Source organism: Acipenser ruthenus, chromosome 26, assembly GCF_902713425.1.
Source record: "Acipenser ruthenus chromosome 26, fAciRut3.2 maternal haplotype, whole genome shotgun sequence".
In the NCBI taxonomy this organism is placed as follows: Eukaryota; Metazoa; Chordata; class Actinopteri; order Acipenseriformes; family Acipenseridae; genus Acipenser; species Acipenser ruthenus.
The window spans coordinates 13,538,245-13,564,256 of record NC_081214.1 but is presented as its reverse complement, the minus strand read 5'-3'; the positions used below and the strand labels follow the sequence as shown (position 1 = coordinate 13,564,256).

The 26,012-nt window shown below is 40.7% G+C and overlaps 1 protein-coding gene across 1 annotated transcript; it reads left to right on the top strand.

The window, feature by feature from the left end:
* The first annotated feature begins 361 nt into the window (after positions 1 to 361).
* On the top strand, positions 362 to 25,194 carry LOC117430315 (amine oxidase [flavin-containing] B-like). Its single transcript, XM_059001435.1, has 15 exons — positions 362 to 593; positions 5,712 to 5,806; positions 6,245 to 6,382; positions 7,662 to 7,766; positions 9,067 to 9,158; positions 10,610 to 10,751; positions 12,077 to 12,226; positions 13,983 to 14,142; positions 15,187 to 15,283; positions 15,785 to 15,838; positions 16,682 to 16,739; positions 17,040 to 17,137; positions 20,619 to 20,730; positions 21,242 to 21,304; positions 22,791 to 25,194. The coding sequence occupies exons 1-15, from the start codon at positions 527 to 529 to the stop codon at positions 22,959 to 22,961; spliced, it is 1,602 nt and encodes a 533-aa protein (XP_058857418.1). The 5' UTR covers positions 362 to 526; the 3' UTR covers positions 22,962 to 25,194.
* Positions 25,195 to 26,012: the final 818 nt, after the last annotated feature.

Sequence of the window (26,012 nt, the reverse complement as noted above, 5' to 3'; positions counted from 1 at the left end):
ACAGTGTCTTTGTTGTGACAGCGTTTAACAGGACTCTGAGCATGTGTTTTATAACAGCCTTCCTAAATATATATTGTTAAAACGATAGAGGACATTATTCCTTTAAGAGAGCCCAGGCTTCACATATAAGTATTAAAGTTCTGTAAATCAAAGTACCTGTATGAACTGTGTATTTGAAATGAGTCGTGCAGGGAGCTGAGGGATAAGCCCCACCTTGTTTGTATGAATTGTGTATTTGAAATGAGTCGTGCAGGGAGCTGAGGGATAAGCCCCACCTTGTTTGTATGAATTGTGTATTTGAAATGAGTCATGAGGAAGCAGAGGGAAGGAGGGGAGGAGGAGGGGAGCAGAGGGATAAGACCCACCTTGTTGTCATGGTGCTGTTGCTGATGAGATTAGACCCTCCTTGCTGATAACCAGCACACTGTAGAGCTGGCACAGTTGCTGCTAGAGACAGTCCACAGACCAAGACATCCCATAAGCAGAAGCCTGTTTCTGCTTCACAAAGATAATTCAATTTGCAGACATGGATCAACGGCAGAAAACACCAGTTGACAAAAAAGACGTCATTATCATTGGAGGGGGTTTGTCAGGTGAGTTACTTTATTTCCACCTACTTTGTCAGTGTAGTTACACACCAGTTAGATTTAACTCCAGGCAATGCATGTTTCACTTAGTTCTGCTGTCATACAGTAGATGCCTGTGTTGTTTTTTGGAGTAGTGTGTTTTATCCATGGCAAGAACTAGTTTATTAGCAGTGATTGTTGGATATGTTTTAATAGTGCTATAATCTGTGTGTTTAAAACTAATCATAAAGCCAGGGAACATTAGAATGCAATCAATAAAATACAGGCTAAATGCCTGGAGGTTTTATTTTAGCACATTTTGTATGTGTACTATGTCATCAATAATATGAACTTGCATTGTTATCAAATAATAATAGTTTTGTTGGCAACTATGTTGGCAATTTTAATTACTAACAAGTTTTAATTGAATATAACATAAGCTTTAAGAAGCTTGCAGAATTGTATCAAGTATAATAATATCAAACAACCATTTAACAATGGACTATTTTGACTAATAAATGAGCCAGGGAGAGATGTATTCATACCAACTGTAAAACACACTTAATCCGAGCGTCACTAGGTGAACTACAATGAGCTATGTTGTGGTTTGGTCTTGCATCACAATATAAAATATACATATCTCTATTTGTTTACATGTAAACAAAGTATCACAAGTGTTCAATCCACGGGGGGCTAATCTCATCAATACGCTGTCCATTGATACACCCCTCCCCTAACACACACACACACACACACACATGCAAAGAGCACTGTACATATTGGTCCAAAGAAAAACACAAAAAGGCTAGAGTACAAAATATGCAGCATTCTTAGAAGTGAATGTTACCGGCTTACTACCCCAATCCCTCCACCTTTTATTGTAGTTGACAGGCAATATCCACAGGCTTCCTTTTAATAAAGAGTAGTGGTAAGACAGGCTTCAGTGTTAATGTGCAAAACTGCCACTTTTTGCCTTTTTTCATTGAAGGGCACAATCTTGTTTCCTTGGTTTTGAATGCAAATCCAGATTGCTTCCATGTATCCTTTCATGTGAAAATAAAGAGTATTATTATTGTATTATATTATTCAGGCCAGCAGTGTGGAGTAGTGGTTAGGGCTCTGGACTCTTGACCGCAGGGTCGTGGGTTCAATCCCAGGTGGGGGGACACTGCTGCTGTACCCTTGAGCAAGGTACTTTACCTAGATTGCTCCAGTAAAAACCCACCTGTGTAAAGGGGTAATTGTATGTAAAAAATAATGTGATATCTTGTAACAATTGTAAGTCGCCCTGGATAAGGGCATCTGCTAAGAAATAAATAATAATTCATTCTTTTTTTGACCAGTGGTTTTCAACCCTGGTCCCCAACAACAGCAGGAACAAAATATTTGTTTTAAAAGTGCATTGCTTTCCAGTGCACATAAGACAGCACTTACAGACAGACTCTAGCTGTAGGAATTCCTAGGATGCAATACAATTACAAATAAAACATAATGAAGCCAAGTGTTTAGGATACTTCAGAATCAGGGTTAAACACCACTGCTATAGACTCTGCAGACATGCCAGTTTATCACATCCAGCAGTGGTGGAGTCTCAGTGCCACAGTGCAACCAGTGACATCAGCGATGCTGGGTCTCCAAGCGTCAATCAAATCAGGAAAGAACTGAAAATCAGGCTCTTGTCATGCATGAGCGGAGATGCAGAAGGAAAGAATACCCTTCTATACATAGAAGTGCTGGGTTATTATCAGTGGGTTAGTAATTGATTGATTAGGATTGACTGAGAGCAACATTACATATAGAGCCAAATACATTAACCGTAAGATATGTATTATAAAGAAAAGTATAAGATGAACTAAACAGTAATGCAGAGAGAGAAAGAGAGATGAGAACAGAGACCCAAGAAACACAATAAAGAAAAAACACATACTATAATAAACACACGGGGCAGAGGTAAAGGAGTGGGCCCCTCATTGGATGACTTCCACTTCTACTCTGGTTGGCAAAAGACTTTCACAAAATAAATAAACAAAGTACTTTAAACATTCAGAATGCAAACTGAAAGATCAGCAGGCCTAATTATTGTTAGGTACCTGTTAAAAGGGAACAATACCATTTGATATTAACGACTGGCGTAAAATTAAACTTTCATCAACAAGACTGTGCCACTTTAAGGTGACATATGCGGTGCTAGTATGGATTCTTGCGTTATTTCACTCTGTAGATATGACCTTGTGGGCCCCCCCCCCGGCCTGGGGCCCCAGGCAGTTGTTTGCTAGCCCCTAAAACCAGCTCTGGTCAGGATACCTGTCAGAGGAGAAAAGGTGAGGTCAAGCAGGGGTGGAACGTGTAAGCTGGTTAAAGTAGGACAGAAAGAATTGCTATAGAATTTGTGGGTAGGTTTAATTGTTAACTTCTCTAAATAAACATTTATGTGTATATATTCTACATTGCCATGGAAACAGAAAGCTATATTGAAAAAAACATATCCTTGTCATCTTTATGTACATATGTAGGAACGTGCAAAAAATCTCATCCTATAATATACATGTTCCTATATGTCATGATGCTTCCTGGGCAGCAGCTTCATTTAAAAACAAACTGCCACCACTGTCACTCTCGCTACAACGAGCACAATGGAGAAGAAATAACAAATTCATTATAAAGACACGGACATTCAACCAAACAATGATGGGAACTCAACAATGAGGTTCAGACCAATATCTGAGGAATTTAAGAAGTCCTTTTAAAAGAGCAAGAAAATGAAAATACAAGAAAAAAAACCACTTGCTGATATTATAAACCTCACAAAGTTGTATTTGCATTGAGTTGGAGAAACAAGAGAACTTCACCAGATACCTGAAAAAGGACAAACACCTTTCCAATTTCATCTAGTCAAACAAAGAAAAACCAGGAAGACTTTGAACAATGTCTTTATTTTTCATGTATTATTTCTTCTCCATTTTATTGTGCTTGCTTTGTAGCAAGAGTGATCATGGATGTGGTTTGTTTTAAATGTTATTCACGTGTAAGCTTTAAGAAACACAGACTATATGAAATAACATCAGAAAATATTATTATCACAAAGTAATATATGTCTCTCATTGGTGTGGGCTGGTAATACCCAAAACCAAGTCGAGGCATATTATTGTGTCATAATATATTCTGGCCCATACATTATTCTATTTATATTTTTCCTCCTCAAGCAAGAAATGTATAATCTGTAACTGAAACTGAAGTACCTTATATGTTACATTGCAAACAGAGAAAAGTTTGTTATCTCTTTTTACAATGACAGAATGACAACAACTTCAAACATGTTTTTCTAGGTTTATGAAAGAGACTCATGAAGTACTTGCACATATCTCATCACTTCACAGTTATGATCTTATGATTCAGTTCCAGGGGTCTGGAATCCAGTGCAGTCCGGCACAAATGAACCCCTGCCTAGGTCTCCTGGTCAGTTACAAGGGAATCAATGACAGGGCTTCATGGCAGTTGGTGGGTAGTTTCCCGGACACAGAGGGGAGTACCTTGTGTTGACTGTACAAACTGTGTCTGATAGAAAGCCACATCTGATTGGAGGTGCGTAGCTGGTTGCCCATCCATAGCTGTAGTTTTTTTTCAGAGTGTAATACCAGCTTGGAGAGTGTAAGGAAGCCATTTAAACTGAGAGAACATCCGATGATGATGGATTCTAGCATTACAATTCAGCGATCACGTCTGCATGGGGCTCTTTGCATTACGGCAGGACAGGGAGAATTAAATGGGATTATGCTGACAGAAAAGACTACATTACGCTTCAGGCTCCAGGGCTTGGATGTTTAAACTAAAAGAAAAAGCCTCCAGTCTGGACTAAGCAACTTCCTTTTGTCGCCACTGACCTGTCACTCAAGTGGCCTGTGTTTTCACTTTGTGATAAACTACAGTAACTGGTTTGATCTGTTAGTGGCCTGTGGTTCCAGCATATATTAATTTTTTTTTTCAATGCTGTCGTAAAGGCCTTTCACAATTGGTTTAAAAAAATAAAAACTGGAATTGTCCGAATGGTTTTATTGCCATGCATCAATCGGCAGCACAAAAACTGCAGGCAGAATGCAAATGAAAGTAAACTGGGATTCTGTCTTGTTATTTCAAATACAGCAGAACGTATAGGAGCCGCTGTCTGGAAATGTCACGTTACCATAGAAACACAGGGCCCACCTGTTTTGGAGCCTCTCTTTGATATTCTTGTTGAGTCACCAAGCTGCTTTTATTGTTCTCTGACTGAAAAACAATTTCCTGAATAACAGATCTCCATTCTATTGAGTGATAGGATGAGGTGCGTGTACACATGTGTGTTTAGACATCAGTGGTGTGTGTGGGAGACTGTACACAGTAATATAATCTACTATGCAACCTGGCATCATTAAACAAGTCCAGCACTTACCAATAATACCTTCTAATCCAACCGCAGGGCAATTATTACAAAAGACCAACATGCATGAATTATTTCTATATTCATGTTCGCATGCCACATACTTTGTCTCTATTGTAGAAGCCCGTGGTGTTCTGGTCCTGTCACCTTTTTATATTGTTTGCATTATTTCAGTGTTTTATTTGTGTTTGTATAGAAGTCTGTGTTATTGTGCTTTGATTATGTGCTAAGGAGCTGCTCTTCAGTTCAGCTTGCCTGTTATACATTTGACAGAAAAACAAAAGGAGACTTAATCCAGTGTTAGATCACTAGATGGCGCTGGCTCTTACTCCTATCAAGACAGTCTCGGCTGATCTAGCCTGTGTTACACATATCGATGAGAGGCAGCTGAAACTAAAGAGCAGCTCCTGAACTCAGGTGAAAGCACCTTGACACTGACTTAGAATTAAAAAAGCGAAACATATTATTTGAAAATTACAATAAATGCACTCAGAATGGTTCATAACTTTATATAAAAAAAAAACTACCAAGAAGCTACTTGCTCTTTACTTTTAGACTTGTTTCAATGTCTGTGCAGGTTTTTCATGCAACGATTTCTTGTTCCCTGTTGTATTTTTCTCTGTCCTCAATTGACCGTGGTATAACTCTTTCAGGTTGGTTGTTTTGGTCATTTTGTTTGCAGTTTATTATTTTTTAACGGCTTGTGTTTTTTTGTCATTGCTGTTTTTTAGGGTTGTCTGCTGCCAAGCTGCTGAAAGAGGCTGGTGTGAGTGTGGTGGTGCTTGAAGCCAGAGATCGTGTGGGTGGAAGAACCCTCACTGTGAAGGTAAGAGCTTAGGAGTGACTTCACTCACACTCAACATATTCAACGCAGTGGAGGAGGAGCAGTGCATTGAGAAGCAGACTGACTCCAGTGCAAGAGGATGTCACTGTTTAGAAGCCTCCTCCTCCACAGCCACACTTCCTGGGGATTTTGTTTCTCTTGCCCATTTCCCCTCAGTCCACGTTTGGACAGCTTGATGCTCTGAGTGATGCCTGTCATTTGAGATCTCCATTCTGCTTGTATTGAGTGTTAGGATGAGGTGTCAGGGCCACTTTGCTTCTAACTAAATTCTGCTCTAAACTCCCAGTTTCCTTCAATTTCCTGTATCCAGTCTAATGGTGGTTTCTCTCTATCTGCAGTGCCAGTGTTTTTGGTCTGTTCTGTTTCAAGTTAAATAGGAGCTGTGAAAGGAATAGAACTGTGGTGTCTGTTCTGCGACAGGGTCCTCAGTTCCAGTATGTGGATCTTGGGGGTGCCTATGTTGGGCCCACCCAGAATGGAATCCTGCGGCTTGCCAAGGAACTGGGGGTGCAGACCTACCTCGTCAATGAGAAGGAGCAGCTCATCCATCACGTGAAGGTGAGAGAGTACAGCATTTACTAAGAGTTCAGACTTCATGTGCCCAAAACTAGGATATCATTGGGATTACAAAACCTTGGCTTACTATACCCCAAGTGACAGAGAGGAATACTCAATTTGTGGGTTTAGGGTGTTTAGGAGGGACAGACAAGTCAGAAGAGGAGGAGAGGTGGTGCTGTATATTAGAGAAAACAGAGGTAAAACCAAAGGACAGTGGAACCCAAAACCTGTGCCAATCCATCGGGGTCAAGGAAACTGAGAAGAGTGGGCTAGAGACCACCAAACATGGATACCAACGACAGCACCCCTTTATACAAACCTTATATACATTGTTGCTCCAGCCATTGCTCCTCTGCCTGTAACTAGCGAGATACTGTAATTGAATCTAAATGTATTTTTGTTGTATTTTTTGTTTTTTGTTCTCCAGTTCCGTGCTTGTTTTTATAAATACCATGATAATTGGTTGCTGCCCATGTTATCACGATTTTGTATCTTCTCCCTTCGCTTCTGTTTCCATGGAAACCAAAGAAAGAACCCTGAAGCCAGCCTGTCACCTCCATTTAGTTGTGCTTCTCTGTACACGGACAAGGACTTCAAAATGTAAAATCTGCTCAGATGTAAAGGTCAAGATAAACTGCGACAGAGGCAAATATTAGAATTTATGTGGCTATAAACCTACAGACGTTTGTTTGTGCTGCCTATGGCTGTATTAAGGCAGGTCCAAGTACTGGAAATGATTATTCTGTTACTTTGTTTTTACAAAGCCCCCTAATTTTAATTCTTAAGTGAAGCTGTTTTTAGATCCACTACTGTTTAGATCACTTGAATAGACCCAGCTTGGAAAGGGAAATATATGATTGCTGTACCATGTGTTTCTTTCAAAACTGCACAATCTAGACCTATGTAGACAGTGCACAAGGTACCATCTATGGAACTATTCTGTTAGCTACAATCACTTTAAATCAAAGGGGGGTCAGAACTATGTTGTAACCAGAGTATAAAACCTACTAAAATAATAACAGGGGGGAAGGGGGTGGGTTAAAGGTTACAGGGTAAGCAAGTGTACTTCTTTTGAAGTGTGTTGTATCCAGAGTGTAAGACCTGCTAAAGTAACAGGAGAAGGATAAGCCCTTTAAACCGGTTTTGAGATATTTGAAACACGTGCATGGAAATAGTGTACATTGAAAGCTGGATGTAACCCCTCTAATGAATTTGTAATGCTAACCCTGTTGTGTGTCTGGCTGGTCAGTGAGTGACCTGCTGCTCTGTCTCCTCTCAGGGCAAGACGTACCCTTTCAGGGGGGCCTTCCCGCCCATGTGGAACCCCATTGTCTACATGGATTACAACAGTCTGTGGAGGACGCTGGATGACATGGGGGAGGAGGTCAGTCCATGAGTTCAGTCCGACAGTATCTACAAGTGTTATTATTCTCTTCTTACCTGTTTGTGGTGTTACCAATCATTCTGATATGACGGATTCACTTGTCATGACAATGGAATGGATCACTGTGACAGGCTAGCTGCAGGGAGGACTTCAGACCAGAAAGAAACACACAGACAGACGGTACTGGGCTTGAAACTGAGACGCAATGGCTGAGCTCAGTGCTTTTAATAAACAAACAAAAGGTTTTAAACAGAAAACACGGCACTTGAGGCCAAAATAAATAGACAAACAAAACGGATTAACACTTAACAAACGGTGGACGGACAGACACACAAACACGGTGAGTAAAAATAAACAAACAAGTATCGTGCTGGTCCTTTCAGCACGCGATAGCAATTGTTAATCTTTTATATTTCTCCTCCTCTCTCTCCCGTTCACTACTCACCGAACACCCAACCCCGAGTGAGTAAAACGTGCATCTATATATACCGTTGTGCTGGGATTCAATTGCTAATTAATTATTCACTTGAATCCCAGCACGTGAATTAATTATGTGCAACCTCGTGCTCACATATTAAATACTTTAAATGCACGTGAAGTGATCCCGTGCCTAAATACAATTATACATTTTAAATACTCGTGCTCATTACCCACATTATATCCCGTGTACCAACTACAATACACCAACATTAACACACGTAACATACAACATATAACACACAAATGCATACAGGGGTGGGGCACATTGCCACAATCACGTAGCACCAGACAGTCAACTAGACAACTAGAAAAGTGAGTCAGTGACTAATCACTCACTTCACTTCCAAAGCAGTAGCAGCAACACAGTATGTGTGTGTGTGTGTCTAGATTGTGTATGCTAGTAGCGAACTAACAAAGTCAATATGCAGCTGTTTGAATTGAAACGGAGAGTACTGGTGAAGTGTGCGGTTTCAGATGCATGGAATTGCAGAAGCATTTGCAATCCATGACACAGAAATGACATTTTAGAACACTAATACATGATTTTATACCAGCATTTTTAAATATAGTGCAACACATTGTTACACAACTGGATGTACACAAACAGAGCACCAGACAATATTTCATTTCTACCTTGCCGATTTGACTCTGCCAAAGAAGTAGCCATTCTCCTGCTATTATTATGTACGCTGTAATATAGAGAAGCTGCATCTCCCTGCTGTAAGTGTGTTTCCATCACGAGCAGCAGCAGGTCTGAGGGCTCACTCTAAAGTAAGCTCCAACTCATGCAGAAAGCTCTTTTGTGTTTCCTCTTGTTCAGATCCCTTGTGACGCCCCCTGGAGTGCTAGGCATGCCGTGCAGTGGGACAACATGACCATGAAGGAGCTCATTGACCAGCTGTGCTGGACAAGGTCAGGCAGCCACTGGAGTGTATAGATAGAATCTGAAGCTAACAATAGCCATCGTGATTGTCTTCCTGACTTTACAATGGCAACCCTTCTCAAATGATCTTCACTGGTAATGCTAGCGGACAGTGGCCCTACAGTGGCATTGAAATAGTTCTGTATGAAGGGGCACAATCATTAAGAATCCCTGCAGGTTGCCAGCATATTGTACCCAATAATCTATTGTATATACAATACTGCCTATAGCCTGACAACTATTTCCAGATAGTGTAACTAGAGTTCTGGAGTAGAGGTCATATATTGTTTATTAATATCCAAAGATAGCTTTGTTGACATTGCTTGTCACACCATCTGCTGCCTTTGTAGCTTCGGATAAATGCATTCTGAGTCCCATGTTTATAACTCTACATAAAATAAATATGTTAAGAATAGCTGGGTCATGAAGGTGCATGCAGAGCTAGGCAAAGACAGTTTTCATTAGTCTTGTATCTTATCTGTTTAATTAAAGGCTAACAGATGGCAATCATAACAATATGCTATTGCCTGCAATTTTGCTTTTATTTTTGCTCCGGTGGAGTGTGTTGCTAGGCAGATGTTATGTTTTATTGGTTGTTCACTGTCATGGTATATCATACACAGGTGTTCTTGTTTGTGACTGGTTTAGAATCCAAGGTGGGTGTGTTGCTAGGCAGATGTCATGTTTTATTGGTTGTTCACTGTCATGGTATATCATACACAAGTGTTCTTGTTTGTGACTGGTTTAGAATCCAAGGGGAGTGTGTTGCTAGGCAGATGTCATGTTTTTATAGGTTGTTCACTGTCATGGTATATCATACACAGGTGTTCTTGTTTGTGACTGGTTTAGAATCCAAGGGGAGTGTGTTGCTAGGCAGATGTCATGTTTTTATAGGTTGTTCACTGTCATGGTATATCATACACAGGTGTTCTTGTTTGTGACTGGTTTAGAATCCAAGGGGTCTCATGATCTCCTGGAGTTCATATAAAACACTCTGCTGTCACTTAAGAGGTGGTACACACGAGTGCTTAAAGGGTTAAAACAATACTAAAGTCCTGTACTTAAACTTGTTTACAAATGAAAATGTATATCGTTTTTTTTTTCTAGTTTTTGCATCTTTGTTGTTCTCCTCGTGCTTCTAGTGCTTTATTCATAAGCATATTTAGTAATACTAATACATTAAATGACAAATGTTTTGACTGAAGCCTTTTTCAACGTTTTCAGATGTTTTTAATTAGAAGACATTGAAAAACACTCCCAGTCGAAACATTTGTCACTGAATTGCATTAGGTTTTTATGAGTAACTTAGCATTATTGAGTGTTTAATAGTTCTGGCTGTACTCACAAGCAGGAGCGTGCTGATAAATGGATAAGACTGCAATGCACTTCACATGGAATACACACAGAGAGTGGAGAAATGTCTGTTCTTTCATAATTGCAGGGCAGCCAAGGAGTTTGCCACACTGTTTGTCAATGTGAATGTAACCTCTGAACCACACGAGGTGTCAGCACTCTGGTTTCTGTGGTACGTGAAGCAGTGTGGAGGAACGAAGAGGATCTTTTCAACTTCTAATGGAGGGCAGGTACAAAGCTGTCTGGACTGCATTACTGCACGCCAGTCCAATGCAATGTAATATTAGCTTACGACAGTGAGGACTAACATGCACTCTATCACATTCATTCTGCCTCTGCTGTGTAGATTTACTGTTGTTGTTTTTTTTTTTTACTGAATCTATAAAAATGATTTCTTTTTTTAATTGTTTGCCAGATTAAAAAAAAAAAATCTATTAGATTTTTCCAACATTTTAACAACACTCTCACTAAAGTACATGTTGTTGCAAGTGTTTTAATTCACAAGTCTAGGGCATTGCTACTGCATTAATCTCACTGTCCTCTGAGAATCTCCTTTCTCATCTCAATGTTTTATTAATAGCACTTGCTTCTGTTTAAATAAAAGTCCCTGTGAACTCTCAGTGATTGAGAGGGGTTTTATTTAAACAAGCCACAGGAAGCACTACATCACACCTCAGAAAACTGTACTCTGTTTATGATCTTTAAACGGATAATTCATTGCATCTTTATTTTCCTAGTATATTGTTTATTATAGATGGCTGAAGATCTTTCAGCCAATCAGAGAGTTTGTTTTGCCTGCTATATGCCACTACACATCACAGAGAAACCCAACTCATGGTCTGCATATTGAGTTTGTACTGTGCTTCATTCTCACTAGAGGTTCATTTGAGGCAGGTCTGGATTCCCTTCACTGCAAAGGCCATTCAAAACGGTGACATCACAATGGGCCTCAGCCACTTAACTATGTGTATTCTCTTCAATCAGTCTTTTCCCTTCTGTCAGTGAAAATCACAATGGACTAAACAAAGGTCAGTCAGGAATAGAAAACAAATGGAGCTGGTATATTAACAATAAAACAGTATGTGACGAAATTAAAGGACTGTGAGGATCTGCGTATAGGTTATATCAACACTCCTGGTGTTTCAGCCTCGGTCCAGTCCTACTCGTTCTGATATCCCCTCATACACAGACCTTCACCATCCTGTATAACCATATAACATCATGCGTGTGTTGTGCATGATCCTGTGAAGTATTGCGCACTCAATCCTGTGCAACGCTTTTATGCTTCCCCACTGTCAGCCTTGAGGAGTCTTTTCCTAAGCCGTTTTGCTGGAACAGTTCAGAAGCACACCCTAATAGCTATGGCAAATACTGATCTAAGCATAGACAATCATACAGAACACACATATAGGGTAACTCACAGCTAACACATGACATATTAGGAAGATGTGAGTGATTCACAGTAGCCCTTTAAGAATGGATTTGCCATGGCGGTCACTGTGGCTCCTCAGACTTGCTTAATGAAAGCGTTCTTGTCGTGGCTCTGTTCCCTCAGGAGAGAAAATTTGTTGGTGGATCGGGGCAGATCAGTGATCGAATGGCAGGGCAGCTCGGGGATGGGGTGAGGCTGAACCAGCCTGCAGTTAGACTGACTCAGACTGAAGCAGCTGTCTATGTGGAAACTCTACATGGAGACAAATATGAGGTAGGTGCAAGGGAGGGGCTTATACACTACAGTTTGTATGGCTTGTGTTTCCAGGTCCACTCTAACCACACATTACCAGTCACACATGTTTTAGACATGTCTTGAGAATCGCTCGTCCAGGTTTGTTGAAACTTTAAGGGGGCATTCCTTAGTCTTTTTTTTTTACATGTGATTTACTGAGCTGTTGGGAACTGCATACGCATGTGCTACCTTATTAAGAAGTTAGGCCACACACGCATGTCTACACGTAATCATAACTTTAAATCACAATTTTACCTCAAACCTTTTACTTAATCTTAACCTTAAAGTCTCCCAGCGACTGCAGATGCTACTTCACAGAGATGATTGTGTGCAGACCCCTGAAATAGCCATTCTTTGGCATCAAACTCTTGAGGGTTCTGTGTGTGTAGATCAGGATCACCTCCTATCTCATGGTCTGGTTTGTTTCCTTGGAGGCGTGTTTGTATGTTACAGACAGTTATACAATCCATAATCCCATAAAGAATCATTGAAGGCACAATATTGTCAGGTAAACACAATCACGACTCTTTATTGGTGTTTCAAAAACTCTCCAACTTTATTTAAAATCACAACAATTACAGCATCTAAGAGCTAAGCTGTATGAATGTATCTCTGCCAGTAGATGGCAGTATTAACACACTTTAACTCCTTATATTACATACCGTATGTCAGCTAATGAAGCTATGTATTTTTTTTTGTCTGGGTTTTTAGGATTTTATTATTTAATATAAATTGCTGTGTTTGTCTTGCCTTGGGACCCAGCTGAAGATGAGTTATTATTCCAGTTCTGTAAATAAATGCACACATACATGCTTAAATAAATACATAAATAAATAAACAAAAACATAAATGCATGTTTATTAATGTGTATAATCCTTTAATTTTTCAGTTCTTCCAGTGCAGTACTTGCTTGAGACTGTATTTTATAAGTCTTTTACCTGACGTTGTGTCAACAGTCACTGATTCCTCTACATCTTGTCCTGTGTACAGAGAAATATTGACATTTGAAGCATAATTAAAAATGTGTTTTCTAAAACCTTAGATTTGATTAAGGAAATGTGTCAAAAGTATTGAAAAGTATAATTTGTTTGTCTGCAGGCTGCGCAATCATGTGCACTGTGCAGCATAGAGAACACATCTGGTCATGTGACAGGCACTGCTAGTGACATTACAGGTAGCAGGGCCTTGTGATCTATTCACAGCCTAAAAAAGCACAAACCTCCAGTAACACAGAGCCTAATTTCAGTCGTGGTTTCTATTTTTATGACTCTCCCTGACATCATTTGGAAGAAAAATCCACAGAAATCAAACCTGTGTAAAACACAATAGAGCGCTTTCACGATCCTCACACATCCTACAGGAGCTGTGAAGAGTCCAGCTGCCTGATCCTGGACTGAATACATTACCAAGGCCATCATACTGAAATAGCAAATCCAGTTTTTGGGATTACTGATAAATCAATGTGTTTTATGTAGTATATCTCTTATTATCCCACATGGAAATGCCTGTCAGGATTCAGAGCGGAGGCTGGCGTACTGAGGTTTTGCACGCATCTACAGAACCGTTTGTCCAGTTGTATGTTAAGGCTACTGTCCCTCTGTCTGTATGATGAACTTGTTTCCATGTGCACACAGTGGAGGCCGGTCATGTAGTTCTGCTTATTATTCATGTTATTGATGTATCCCAGCCGTGGTGGGGGATGGCTGTCTCTGACCTGCTTGCTGTTTCTCTCCAGGGTGCCTATGTCATTAGTGCCATCCCTCCAGGCTTGAGCATGAATATCCACTACGACCCTCCGCTGCCCCCTGTGCGGAACCAGCTGATCCAGCGAGTCCCAATGGGGTCCATCATCAAATGCATGATGTATTACAAGCAGGCCTTCTGGAGGGACAAGGGTAACGGGTCTCATGTTCATACTGCTAACAGTATAGTAGCCACACACTGTGATGCCATGCAGCCTATACTACCATATAAGAGTTTCCCATAGTAAAGCATGGTAAAGCCCAGAGAGGTATGTAAAGCATATTCAAAATCATGACAAGCCAGGGCAAATGATGGTAAATCCATAGCAGGACCATGGGTGCAGGAGACTCTCACTAACAGTACAATAACACAGGAGACTCACTAATAGTACAATAATCCAGGAGACTCTCACTAATAGTACAATAACACAGGAGACTCACTAATAATACAATAATCCAGGAGACTCTCACTTATCCAAACCAGTTGGGACCAGTCCCTGTCACAGCTGTTAATGCTTCACACATGCCTGATACAAACCAGACATTGCAGTTTGGTTTCTATCAGTCTGTGTTTCATTATTATAGTGTGGGTCGGATTACAGATCAGTTCGGACTACAGGGTTCTGATGAGCAGGAGCCTGCTGTATTCACAGTTTTAAAGGGAGTCTAATACTGTATTGCATTATTCACTTTTTTCCTGGTTAATTATATTCTTGTATTGTTGGTGTTTTCATTAAGTTTTTTTTTTTGCATCTGCAATAAGTAGATGTGTTTTTTTTGTGGTAAGAGCTTAGTGTTGAAAGTTCTTATCAAGAGTCGCCATCTTGTGATCGGCAGTTTCTTTTTGTTTTGCTGGCATATGCGGCTGTGCACAAGAGGGTGCTGTTGCTTATTAATTTAAAAACACTTTGGCTGATCTAGCCTATGCAACATATGTCTATGGCAGGCAGCAAGAACTGAAGAGCGGCTCCTGAAATCATAACCAAAGCACCTTAAAAGATAATAATCAAAAATAAAAGACCACTGCCATGTGCTGTATGTACCCTGTGCGTTTCTAGAACATCTTGAAGAAGGGAGATGCAGCTTTTCATTACAGAATACCTGTCAGGGATTCAACTTGCATAGCAAACGACTCATTAACAAATGGCCCATCACACACACTGTGGGTGTAATGCCTTTTGAACGGTCTGTGTGCAGGGTACTGTGGAACAATGATGATTGAAGATGAGGAATCACCGATTTCAATGACACTGGATGACACCAAACCCGATGGATCTTGTCCTTGTATCATGGGGTAAATATAAAAACAGGACTCTCCCATATAGAGATGTCTCTGCTCCCAAACATAACAATATGGTGGTACGGATGCATTTGATTCATGATGTGTTGATAAACAGTATACTTGTCTGTCCTGCATGTGGGCTCTGTTTTAATGATCTAAACAGAGGCAGATCTAGACACTGCTGCTCTTACCTCTAATGTCTTTTAAACCTGCTGTGTGTTTATTTATAGAGCCACTTACAAACATTACTATAATAAAGCCACAAAAACCTGAGGTTTGCACAATATCAGGTAGTTTGATCATCCACTGCAGTATACAGATCAGTGTCTGCTAAGTGTTGAGAGCATTCTGGGAATGTTGTCAGTCTGCTTATTTCCAATATGAAATGAGTGTCTGTGTGGATGCATAGAGGATGAGGCTTCACTCTATGCAAGCTGGGGAAGGCACAATGATGGGGCTTGTCAAGGCAAGTGAGACTGAGTTGCAAGACTTGTACTGTGTCTTCTTTTTCAGATTTATTTTGGCCAGAAAGGCAAGGCATCTCATCCACCTAAGCAAAGATGAGAGGTATGCACATTGATGTTACATGGGCTTTACTTTAGCTTTTCTTTGTCTAATTACGGTGTATTTACATAGTAGTTACATGATAAATACATGTGTAATTATACACAATTACAATGTTATTATGTATAGTTACAATGTCCCTAATGTGTAAATATTTTTGAACGATATATGTAAGTACACAATTGTATCAGAAAAGGGTTAGGGTTAGAGCTAGGGTTAGGGTTAGAGTTAGGGTTAGGATTAGGATTACATCATGTAAAAAACATGTACACATTAAGTACATTGTAACTATGCATAATAACATTGTAATTATGTGTAAGTACACATGTATTTACTAACTACTATGTAAATACACAGTAATTAGAGAGACTTAATGTAAAGTGTGACCGCTTTGTTTTCCAAATGACCTTTAACAAAACCCAAAACATATCTACATATTTAACAGCCTGAAAATAACAAGGACTGTTTTATTAATGCTTTCCTGCATGGAATATTGAAAACAGCTGGAAAAAGGGAGTTTTGGACACGTAATAAATATATTTTCCATATAATTGTTTTTCAGTTTATTTCCATTGCTTTTATATGAGGAAAAAATGACATCCTCATGAGGTCATCAGGCATTTGTGTCAGTCATATAAAGACTATCTGTCTCCATATGAGGTCGCTGTCCATGAAAGGGTTTTCCAAGCCTCTTTTTAGATAGAATTTGCAATTTATGAAACCCATTCATTTGGTTTGTTAGTTTATTCTCATTCTTCAACACACTGTTTAACCTTTAAGAGTTTTAACACTCTTAAACAGTCTGGTATATATACAGTGTATCATTTATTAAATATGTTTTAACAGAAAAGAAAGAATCTGTCAGATTTATGCACAAGTTCTTGGCACTAAAGAAGCACTTCATGTAAGTATATAACTCATCACTCAAACAGTGATGTTCTACAGTTTTTGTTTCACATTTTCATGTTATGATATATAATGATGGAGTAGCAGAAATGACAGCAGTAACCTAAATAAGCATGGAATATACTGATCTAACCAGAAACAACAGGACAGAATGATACTCATACACTAGAATACGAAATAAGTATCAGGAAATATGAAATAATAATGTGTTTAACAGCAATGTAATACTGCACACTTCACAGAAGCGGTGTTGTTTGCATGCAGTGCTCTGCTTATTTCATTGTACATGTACCCACAGCCTGTTCACTATGAAGAGAAGGACTGGTGTGAAGAGCAGTACTCAGGGGGGTGCTACAGTGCCTACTTCCCCCCAGGAACCTTCTGTCAGTTCAGCAGGTTGGTTCCTAGATCTCATGTATACTGTGCTTGGACCACAACAAACCTTTACCACCAAATGAAGCCAATAGCAGTCACTACTTTACACCAAAAAACAAAAGCACTCTTCTGATGTTATGTTAGGCAATGCAAGTCATTTTTTTGATTACATTTTTATGATTTTTCTAATCATTACAAACCAATGTCCTGATTTCCACCTCATTGCCTGCTTCTGTAATTTCTGAAAAAGGATCAGAGATTACCACTGCACACATCAAATGGACATTTTATTTAAAAAAGGACATTTGTTTGTAAGCGTGGTTAATAATTATCAGAAAGCAGAAACACCAACAGATAATTATACAATACACATGTACAGTAAAAGGATATTAAATAGGTAAATCCCATCAAATGTCTTTGTTGATGTTTTTTTACTGACACCTCCTGTTTTCTGATGTTTGTTTTTTACTGTTATTCCAATACTGGGTTTTCATGTTTTTTGTCTGTGTTAAGGTGCTTTTACCACATTACAGGGTTTATGATTTTTCTGGCAATACACTACTGTCCACTAGATGGTGCTGATGCTTACTTCTATAAAGACACTGTGGCTGATCTAGCCTCCATTACACAAGTCTATGACAGACAAGGCAACCAGAGCTGAAACTTCTGAACTCTTAACAGAGACTTTTGAGTAATTTCAATAAAGAGCCACCCAGAATGATTGAAAACATCATACAAAGTAAGAAAATAAACATATAAAGGAAAATGTCATTTGAAGATACTCTAAATATTCAGAAAATGTGTCGGATTGAAGTATCCCTTTGACTGCGTCTAGAATATGGTCTCTGGTGCTGTACGATACACGCTGATATACACTCCATGAGAGGTCATAGTGGTAACCCGTGACTGGGCTTACTGGCCACTTTACCCAGGAGTGGGTGCAAATCTGATGCAAACTGACATTACATATGGCTGTATGACAGCACTATCAGGTGTAGTATATATGCTGCTGTTCTAATGTATGTGCAGAGCAGCACTGGTAGTCGGGTGCAATGCTTCAGGTTTGCTCAGATCAGTTGGGTGCGACGCTCCAGGTTTGCTCAGATCAGTTGGGTGCGATGCTCCAGGTTTGCTCAGATCAGTTGGGTGGGAGGCTCCAGGTTTGCTCAGATCACTGGTAGTCGGGTACGAGGCTTCAGGTTTGCTCAGATCAGTTGGGTGCGACGCTGCAGGTTTGCGCAGATCAGTTGGTTGCGATGCTCCAGGTTTGCTCAGATCAGTTGGGTGCGACGCTCCAGGTTTGCTCAGATCAGTGGGGTGTGATGCTCCAGGTTTGCTCAGATCAGATGGGTGTGATGCTCCAGGTTTGCTCAGATCAATTGGGTGTGATGCTCCAGGTTTGCTCAGATCACTGGTAGTCGGGTGCGAGGCTTCAGGTTTGCTCAGATCAGTTGGGTGTGATGCTCCAGGTTTGCTCAGATCAGTTGAGTGTGATGATCTTGGTTTGCTCAGATCAGTTGGGTGCGAGGCCCCAGGTTTGCTCAGATCAGTTGAGTGTGATGACAGCACTATCAGGTGTAGTATATATGCTGCTGTTCTAATGTATGTGCAGAGCAGCACTGGTAGTCGGGTGCAATGCTTCAGGTTTGCTCAGATTAGTGGGGTGCAATGCTCCAGGTTTGCTCAGATCAGTTGGGTGCAAGGCTCCAGGTTTGCTCAGATCAGTGGGGTGCAATGCTCCAGGTTTGCTCAGATCAGTTGGGTGCGAGGCTCCAGGTTTGCTCAGATCACTGGTAGTCGGGTGCAATGCTCCAGGTTTGCTCAGATCAGTTGGGTGTGACGCTCCAGGTTTGCTCAGATCAGTTGGTTGCGATGCTCCAGGTTTGCTCAGATCAGTTGGGTGGGAGGCTCCAGGTTTGCTCAGATCAGTGGGGTGTGATGCTCCAGGTTTGCTTAGATCAGTTGGGTGTGATGCTCCAGGTTTGCTCAGATCAGTTGTGTGCGAGGCTGCAGGTTTGCTCAGATCAGTTGGATGCGACGCTCCAGGTTTGCTCAGATCAGATGGGTGTGATGCTCCAGGTTTGCTCAGATCAGCTGGGTGCGACGCTCCAGGTTTGCTCAGATCAGTGGGGTGTGATGCTCCAGGTTTGCTCAGATCAGATGGGTGTGATGCTCCAGGTTTGCTCAGATCAGTTGAGTGTGATGATCTTGGTTTGCTCAGATCAGTTGGGTGCGAGGCCCCAGGTTTGCTCAGATCACTGGTAGTCGGGTGCGAGGCTTCAGGTTTGCTCAGATCAGTTGGGTGTGATGCTCCAGGTTTGCTCAGATCAGTTGAGTGTGATGATCTTGGTTTGCTCAGATCAGTTGGGTGCGAGGCCCCAGGTTTGCTCAGATCAGCTGGGTGTGATGCTCCAGGTTTGCTCAGATCAGTTGAGTGTGATGATCTTGGTTTGCTCAGATCAGTTGGGTGCGAGGCCCCAGGTTTGCTCGATCAGTTGAGTGTGATGATGTAGGTTTGCTCAGATCAGTTGGTTGCGAGGCCCCAGGTTTGCTCAGATCAGTTGGGTGTGATGCACCAGGTTTGCTCAGATCAGTTGGGTGTGACGCTCCAGGTTTGCTCAGATCAGTTGGGTGCGAGGCTCCAGGTTTGCTCAGATCAGTTGGGTGTGATGCTCCAGGTTTGCTCAGATCAAATGGGTGTGATGCCCCAGGTTTGCTCAGATCACTGGTAGTCGGGTGCGAGGCTTCAGGTTTGCTCAGATCAGTTGGGTGTGATGCTCCAGGTTTGCTCAGATCAGTTTGATGTGACGCTCCAGGTTTGCTCAGATCAGTTGGGTGCGAGGCTCCAGGTTTGCTCAGATCAGTTGGGTGCGATGCTCCAGGTTTGTTCAGATTACTGGTAGTCGGGTGCACAATACACAATCGTTGCACTCGTTCTCTTGCTCTCTGTTAAGCAGCTTGCTCGGCTGGCAGTAAAGGATCTGCTGGGCTCCTATCCCCAGGAAAGCCTTGCAAGCAGACGGGACCCCCCGTTGTGCTCAGCGAACACCTCCCAGCATCTCTGCCAAGGAGCATCACAATCTGTGAGATTTTAACTGCAGGGTGTTTTATATAATTGGGTTTTATTTTTGGAAGTCTAAATCTGGATAGAATCGAGTTAAATATATATATATATTTTAATCAGGCAGACATTACTCCAAAGATTTATTTTCTGGTTGTATTTGATTAACTTTCAGCAAACAAACCAACAAGGACTTTTAAATCAGCTACGTTGCTATGGTACTGCTTCTATCAAGTCCTCTCATACAGAGATCAACAATGTAATATTATTAATATGTGAGCAACTCAGAAACATAAAAAGGCCAGGGAACTAAAATGACCTTTGAAGTTGGTTACTCATATTCTAAAAAGCGGCTACTTTTCATTGTATCGGTTGCTCTCTTTCTGTATATTCTCAAGGTTAATGAGACTTGTTGTGTCTGTATTCTTGCTTTCCCCTCAGAGTTCTTCGAGAGCCGTTTGGCAGACTATACTTTGCCGGCACGGAGACAGCGACGAGGTGGAGTGGATACATGGATGGGGCGGTGCAGGCAGGGGAGAGGGCTGCCAGAGAGGTAACGAGACACACACTCCATACCATCCTGTGGCTGCTTACAGAAGTAACTTTCAAACAGCTGCTAAACTTGCCCTCGCTTTTTATTCATGTCGTTGCTAGTTCCTACTGCAACAATAATGGGAGAGGAGCAAGTTTTTTACACTATATATACAGTGCTGATCCTTCATTGTATATAACTTGGCCCCTTTTGTAGATATCCCATCTTAATCTGTATCTTTATATTCTGTTACTGATATCGCATTTTTTATACAATAAAAAAAATATATATACCATTGGGATTCGACACATGTGTCTAGACGTGCTGACCATGCTGTCACAAAAACCTGCAACCATTTCAAGAGCAGAAACACAGTCCAGAGGCATTGCCATTGTAGAGCCCTGGGATTCAGATCAGCATTTCCACAATGACAACTGCAGTGAAAATCAATTACAGCAAACAGCTTCTTAAAAGTGATTCCACATCCACCCTAATATTTATATCCCTAAATTTCAATATATCTGTTTCTCAGGTGCTACATTCTATGGGAAAAATCTCAAAAGCTGAAATCTGGACTGAGGATCCTGAATCCAAGGTATTCTGAGTTTCTTCCTTTCTAGGTTTTATATAGGATTTTGACTTCATTTATCAATGCTACAGCAGATACTTTTAATTAGCGCTTGCACAGTCCAGTCCAGGAATTATAACATATCTGTTTGGAGTTTTTTTCACACCCTTGTCCCAAACTCATGTTTCTAAACTCAGTGTTCAGACGGATCTCATCAGTTCATAAGGGTTTGTCTATTAGGCCCACCTTACTCAGCCGGGATAAACCAGAGCTGGATTTCTGAATAGAATCTTGCAGCACCGGGGATTCACCCTGGATTGCATGAACCACCTATTTTTGGATATCCCTGGGACTAACCCTTCAGCTAGGTGGTAGATGCAATCCATTTGGATTAACCCTTCAGGTAGCTGGTAGATGCAATCCATGTGGATTCCCTGGTGCTGTAAAATCCTCTCAAGAAATCCAGCTGTGGTTTATCCTGGCAGGGTGCAAATTGATAAAATCAACCTCTTACTTCCTTACCATTTTATCAAGCCTGTCCATGACCATAGCCCTCATTATTTTATAGTGTCTCCTAATGATAAGATACCTCAGTGTATCTTACTGTATATTGCTAAAATAAAATAGTGTGTAATCAACAAAACAGAAATACTGGGAAACTCATCTTAGGGATGAGTAATCCAGATATACAGAATTGCTTTTTAAATGGATACCCATTAGGTTACAGTTCAAATTGTACACTTCTTCATATTTGCATGTAAAGAACTTATGAAAGAGGTCTAGACATAATGCTAAGAGGCAACCCGTCTGGATTCAGGAATTTCTCAGATATGAAGTACAATCATCTTCCAATAGAGCAACAGTAAGTAATGGCAAACTCCTCTGCTCTCTTCCTCTTTCATGTACACTGGCAGAAGAACAATTGAATTACTTCCGTTCAGTGTGCCGGAACTGTACAAAAAACGGCCACTAGAAGGCAGTGTCTACTAGCTAATACTGCAATACTGTTTCTCACTAGATAGGGTCCTCAATCAAAAATGCGAAACAATATGCACTATCATGCCTGTCTGTCTGAACACTGTAGCCTCTCATAGATTGTGTTTGGTATAACCTGATGAACAAAAGACACCTTTTAAGCAGGCAGGCAGGCAGGCAGGCAGGCAAGCTAGCTCTTTGTAGCAGAGCAATGAGAGACCAGCAGCGGTTATCCTCTCTGTATAGGTCCCTCCCCTGAACTGACTAACACAGTCATTCCCATTCAAACACACATAGTGGTACAAGTCTGGTTCTCACACTCAATTGGAAGGAAAGAACACATCAATTTCCATTACAGAGATTGGTCTTTACCCTGGCCCTGCCAAGACCACACAAAATAAGCATTACTACACACTGTAGGTGGCTGCTGACTTCTAAACAGTGACTTTCATAAAACAGTCATATTACGTGCCACAGTAAGGTGCTCTTACCATCGAGGGAATCATTACCTTGTAACCCGGTTTGTTTTGTTGCACAGGAAGTTCCGTCTCAGCCAATCACAGCGAGTTTCCTGGAGGAGCACCTGCCCTCTGTCCCAGCGTTCCTCACAGTGATGGGCGTCTCCACGGTTCTCATTGCTACAGTCACCGCTCTTGGCATGGCTGCATTCAAGAAGGACCTCCACTTACATCTATTTAATTTAATCTGATTTTACCACAGCGTGTGCCCTGATTGTGTTGTATTGTATTGGAATGTCGTGAATACGTTATCTTTATTTCATTTACATTCCAGTAACCCCCAAACTAGGTCATGTTTACTCCTGTTTTAATTCTACTATTTAGTACCTGGCTGTGTCTTAATTCACACTCTCCTCGAAACACATGCATCACTGTGTACTTGTCTCCCTTGCTCTCAAGCTACAAAAGTAGATCACGCCTGAGACACACTTTTTACCCATGCTGCATCAGGTTAAAGTGAACTGGCCAGCAGGTTCACAAGTAAAGAGGTTCTAGCTGACTTCAGTAATCCCCTGGTTTTATAAGCACATCTTTTACATTAAACAACAGGGACCAAATAAGTTGTTACACCTGACATGTCATGCCATTAAACTGGAGAATACATCAAAGTTGGCTGATAATGTGCCATAAAAATATTTTTGTTTACTGTCTGTTACACCTAAGGATAACATGTTCTAAACTGTAGTATACATTAGCATGTCCCCACATAAAATATAATGCCCCACAAAATACATTTGCGATGTTTGTGGTACTCTGGTGAATCTTCTTAATTCGCATGGACAAAAAGCTGAATCCAGCAAATCTGGATGGCAGAGCGATTCACAGTTCGTGGGGACAAGTTTGATATTTTCTTCTTTTTTAGCAACGGTGAGCATGCCTTTAAATGTTTACTCTGGTCTTTTTAAAGGAGAACCAAGCTTGTTACTTTATAGCTAGAAAGAAAATATACAATTATGCACAGCAATTTCCTGGTTACACAGTGATTGCTTGTTGCTTGCAAAAGGCTACTGGGAAATGGAGTTCTTTGAAACTTGCAATCGCTGTCTTCTAAGAGTCGCTTGAGAACATCAAGCATGCAGGCAAAGCATCGGACACTTCTAAATAATGTTCTAGAACTAAACTGCAGTAGATGCCGCTTACTAGCAACCTCTCGGTTCCCAGCAAAAGGTTGTTATAAACCGAACGTTGTTATTAAGAGAAAAGCCACATTTTCAAGTGTGTGTATATGGAAAAATGATGTATACTATAGTTTTAGAAACAGCACACTGAAATACACGTCTTGGTTCATTACTGTGATAAAAAATAAACACGAAAAACACCAAATATCAGAACAAACAACTGTTTACTAATACTACACAGATGTGTAAAACCAAAAAGTATACACAGTACTGTATTGTACAACAACGTACTATCAATATCCTTAAAAACAGTAAACACTCTTGGTATACAGGACTTACATTTGTAGCCAATTTGAAAATGCGGTATACAACAGATTTTGAGATGGCAAACTTTTCTGCTACCCGTACTTGTTCAGCACCGGGTTCACGTAGTGCCTTCAGAATCCGAACTTCATCGGCTATAGAAAGGTCTGCACGTTTTGAAGCCATGATAACAGACGACAATCACACTCAATCAATGTACAGCAGTGTTATGAAAACTGATACAGAAATAGATGCTGCGATGCGTGCACGCAATGTATTCGTGTGCGTGCCGTAGCCATAGAAATTATAAAGCTAAAAGTTGTCATTAAGCGGCAGACAGTTGCTAATATCCGAAATCCATTAACATTAAAGTCTGTGGGATGGGACTGTTTCCCGTGAAAATGTTGTTAATAACTGAAAGGTGTCTTTAGCAGGGTTGCTAATAACCGGCATCTACTGTATTACTTTCATGAGGTGCATTAACTGACCATTTGAGACTAGCACAGCAAATCACTCTGAATTATTGTAAACTGTACAATTAATAGTGCAACGACTTAAATAAAAAGCTGTCTCAGCATGGTCGTCTATACACTTAACACCTGTCTCAGTTCAAAGTCAAGGTAATCACGCCAGAATAATGCATAGTGTGCAGTATAGTATATTATCATTTTAATCATGTAGAAATGCTTTTATCAGAGATCATGTAGAACTGCATTTATCAATAATATGGTCATTTTATTGAATAGCGATATGATTTGTAGGTGTTATCCTCTCCAAGAGTAACATATATTAACAATAGGCCTATATATTTACTGTGATTCATAAAAATACATGTTTTTATTGTGTGGAAAGAAAACTACAAATGTCCTTGCCTCAGTATTGTCACAATGCCATGTAATGTCAGTGCTAAATGCCAATATTGACTGAACTGTTATTGTCTAGCTGTCATGTGCAAATAAGATGAGTGAGTTTGTGCTGAAAATAAAGTGACTATCAACAAGAATATCTCTTTTTCATTCATCTCAAAATTGATTTCCATTGCTTTTCTTATAAGAGTTCAGATGACCCAGTCTTCACAGCACCCAACAGGATCAGCAGATAATACATATTTTTTAAGCAGCACTGAGTCATGAAATCTGAAAAACTTCATTAATTATCCCCCAATGAAGATGGTTTGATGGTGCTGGCACTTTTTTCAGAACTGTATCTCACAGTTTTATACATGTCTGATAATGTATTTAAAAGTCATGTGGAAGCAGACCTGCCATAAAATCCCAATATATAGCAGGCTCTCAGTAATCCCAACCCAGGCAGACCTATAGTGCTGTGAGCGATGCCAGCAGAATGAAATGCAGGCTGATAAGCTCAATATTACAATCGTATCTGCATGTGAGATGATAAGCTTCAATATTACAATTGTATATGTATGTGAGATGATAAGATTCAATATTACAATTGTATAAGTATGTGAGACGCGGGATGCAGGTTCGCATCCTGGCTCTGTGAATTTGCCGGTCGTCGAGGACAGTTTCTCCTCATCACGCTACAGCGGCCCCTACTGGCCGGTGCTGAGTGAGCTCAGGCAGACACCTGCAGGGCTGGCCTTTGTTTTCCAGAGGCCGGTAGCTCGCTGACATCTGCTCTCAAGTTCCTGGCTGCAGAAGAAAGTGGCTTGGTCGTGGGATTGGAGGACGCCCAATGAACCTTCGTAATAATAATCATCATCATCATCATCTCAGTTTTGAATACGGTAAATGCGCTTCATGCTGCAGGGTTCTTTGTGGAATCTAATGGCCATATTCTGCAGTTGTTGTTGTTAAT

Coding starts and splice junctions, on each gene's coding strand:
- LOC117430315 (XM_059001435.1), top strand. CDS start 527: ATGGATCAACGGCAGAAAACACCAGTTGACAAAAAAGACGTCATTATC. Junction 5,807..6,244: donor GAAGAACCCTCACTGTGAAG/GTAAGAGCTTAG, acceptor GTTCTGCGACAG/GGTCCTCAGTTCCAGTATGT. Junction 12,227..13,982: donor TACATGGAGACAAATATGAG/GTAGGTGCAAGG, acceptor GTTTCTCTCCAG/GGTGCCTATGTCATTAGTGC.